We start from the raw sequence: 2,490 nt of genomic DNA, 5'->3' as shown, positions 1-2,490 counted from the left end.
AATTCCCCCTTGAATTCTTGCTAAATCTCAAAGAAATGGAAGGAAAAATCTGCTCCTTGCCCTAGCTTTTTCCCAGCCGAAAGAAGGAAAGAGAGAGAACTCCAATTTCTAATTTTCTTCTTTTTCTTTTAATTTTCTCAAATGAAAATGGTTTTCCCCAATTTACTCTTTGCTGAAAAAATTAATGTGCTAGGTGTCAATTACTTGGGCAGCCACCTCACTCACCCCTTAACCAAAAGACTAAAATGCCCTTTAACCCAATAATAAGGTTTTTCTAAAGCTAGGGGTAAAATGGTCAAATTCCATAACCCTGCTCAACCCCGATAATTTATTTCCTCTAAAATATTTCCCACTAAGAAATAAGGTTCTAAACTTACTCATGTGATCAAACTAGCCATCCATCGCATTTTTCGTTGTCGCCGAGCAAAAATTATAAAAATAACATATTTCACATATAAGCTAAATAATACCCCTAGAGTTTAATAAAATCTCCAGAATTGAGAAATTATAACTCTAATATTTATTTCTAAATATTGGGTTCCACAATTAAATAAATTCACAAATAATAATAAAATAATAAAAATTAGTGCTAATTGCCTTTACTAATCCAAATTACTAAAGCGGTCATTACAGTTAATGAAACATACTTGTTAGTAAATCTAGATCCTGGTAAAATAATTTCCAACACAATCTGGTCTGGATGTCATCCAATTTAGCTTTTAGCCTTAGCTGTAGCAGCCTGCAAGTCCATGTATCTCTCCTTGTTTATGTCCTTCAGTACCCCTTTGAACAATTTCAATCTCGAGACTACCTGAAACATCTTTGAACCCCCTATAGGTTGGTTCCAAATCTCTTCTAAACTCCTTTCATACTTAGAATGAGATTTCCACATTCTAAAGTACTTAAAGGGTTTGATCCCACCATTCAAATGAGGATACAAAGTTAGGATCCCAGGAGAATGGTCGAATAACCCCTCATTAAGGAATGTAGCCTCAGCATTCTCATAAGCATTCAGCCATGCCTGGTTAGCTAATATCCTGTCAATCTTAGAGTAAATTCGATCATCCCCATGTTTTTTATTTGACCATGTAAAGAAATTCCCACTAAACTTCACATCCTCAAGGTGACATTGATTCACACAATTAAGAAAATCATCATCAGGATAGCTTCTAACCCGATGCCCAATTCTCTCTTCCTTCGAAAGGATATCATTAAAATCCCCCATCAGACACCACTTCCCATTTGGAGCCAACTCACAAACATCTCTCCAAAGATCTCTCCTCTCATTTCGGCTATTTGATGCATATATCACAGTCAAGTAACTGTCAAATATACCATTAGTAGTACCAATTCTTAGATGCATAAGTTGACTTGTGCATCTAATAATATCCACTATGAACCTCAAAGGATTCCATGCTATAACAATCTTCCCTCCAGCATGCCAAGCAATGTTGGAAGAGAAACGCCATCCCACAAAAAAATTAGAATACCAGTTCCCAAGCTTAGGAGCCTTGACTCTTGTCTCAAGGAGGCCAACAAAATCAACTTTTTGGAGACTAATAAATTGCTTAATTAGCCCCTGTTTTTGTTGATTGTTGGCTCCTTGGACATTCCAACATAGTAGCTTATCCATTAGAAAGAGAAGGTTCTCCCCCCCCCCCCTCTTGTATTGCTCTATTTTGGCTGGTCCCCTAACATCCCAGATTCACTATCTTGTTGTCCATCATGTTGATCCAGAATCTAAATGCATTATCAACTTTTAGAGCTTCTGTAGTAACATTTCTATATGCAGCTTTGCACCCCTTTATCACTTCCATGAAGCCATCCTCATCTACAATCATCTGTTTCTGCCTTTTGTCTTCCTTCACAACCCATTCCTGCTTTCCCTTGGCATTCTTCCTACATTCCTCTGTTATATGGCCTAACCCCGAACAATGATTGCAGACCACAGGTTTCCATTCGTATTTTACTCCCACCTGAACATTAAATCCATGTTCATTCTCAAAATCAATGAAACCTGGGAACTGTTGGTCCATCCTGACCTCAATTAGGATTCTACGATAATTCAATCTATCTCTCTCCTTTGTCACCGAATCCACCATAACCGGGTTACCTATTTGTCCCACAATCTTGAACAATGATCTTTCCCCCAAGTATTTCAGATCTAGCTCTTCCAGTTGGATCTGAATTGGGACACATTTTACATCTTCTTTCTTGAAATTCACATTGGAATCCCACGATTTTATTATCACAAGTCTTCTATTAAAGAAGATATATCCCCCAATAAGCACTTCATCCCTATCCTTCATCGAATTGAAACGAATTATGAAAATCCCGTAAAATAGCAGCTTCACCCTGTCGATTTTATCCCTCCAAACTCTCTTAGCAAATCCTTCTAGTATATGTAAGGGTGGATTCGACCCTAGCACATAACAAATTAATTTTTTTTATGCAAGATAGAGTATATTTCTTAATTGATTTTTTTTTCAC

At 37.1% G+C, this 2,490-nt stretch overlaps 1 protein-coding gene across 1 annotated transcript; it reads right to left on the bottom strand.

Annotated features, from left to right (window-relative positions):
* Positions 1-712: 712 nt before the first annotated feature.
* Positions 713-1,633, bottom strand: LOC115695145 (uncharacterized). Its single transcript, XM_030622235.1, has one exon. It carries the CDS (start codon positions 1,631-1,633, stop codon positions 713-715), a length of 921 nt encoding a protein of 306 aa, XP_030478095.1.
* Positions 1,634-2,490: the final 857 nt, after the last annotated feature.

This window comes from Cannabis sativa, chromosome 6 (genome assembly GCF_029168945.1).
Source record: "Cannabis sativa cultivar Pink pepper isolate KNU-18-1 chromosome 6, ASM2916894v1, whole genome shotgun sequence".
NCBI classification, from domain to species: domain Eukaryota; kingdom Viridiplantae; phylum Streptophyta; class Magnoliopsida; order Rosales; family Cannabaceae; genus Cannabis; species Cannabis sativa.
Note: the sequence above shows the minus strand (reverse complement) of the source record. Positions and strands in the feature narration are given on the sequence as shown.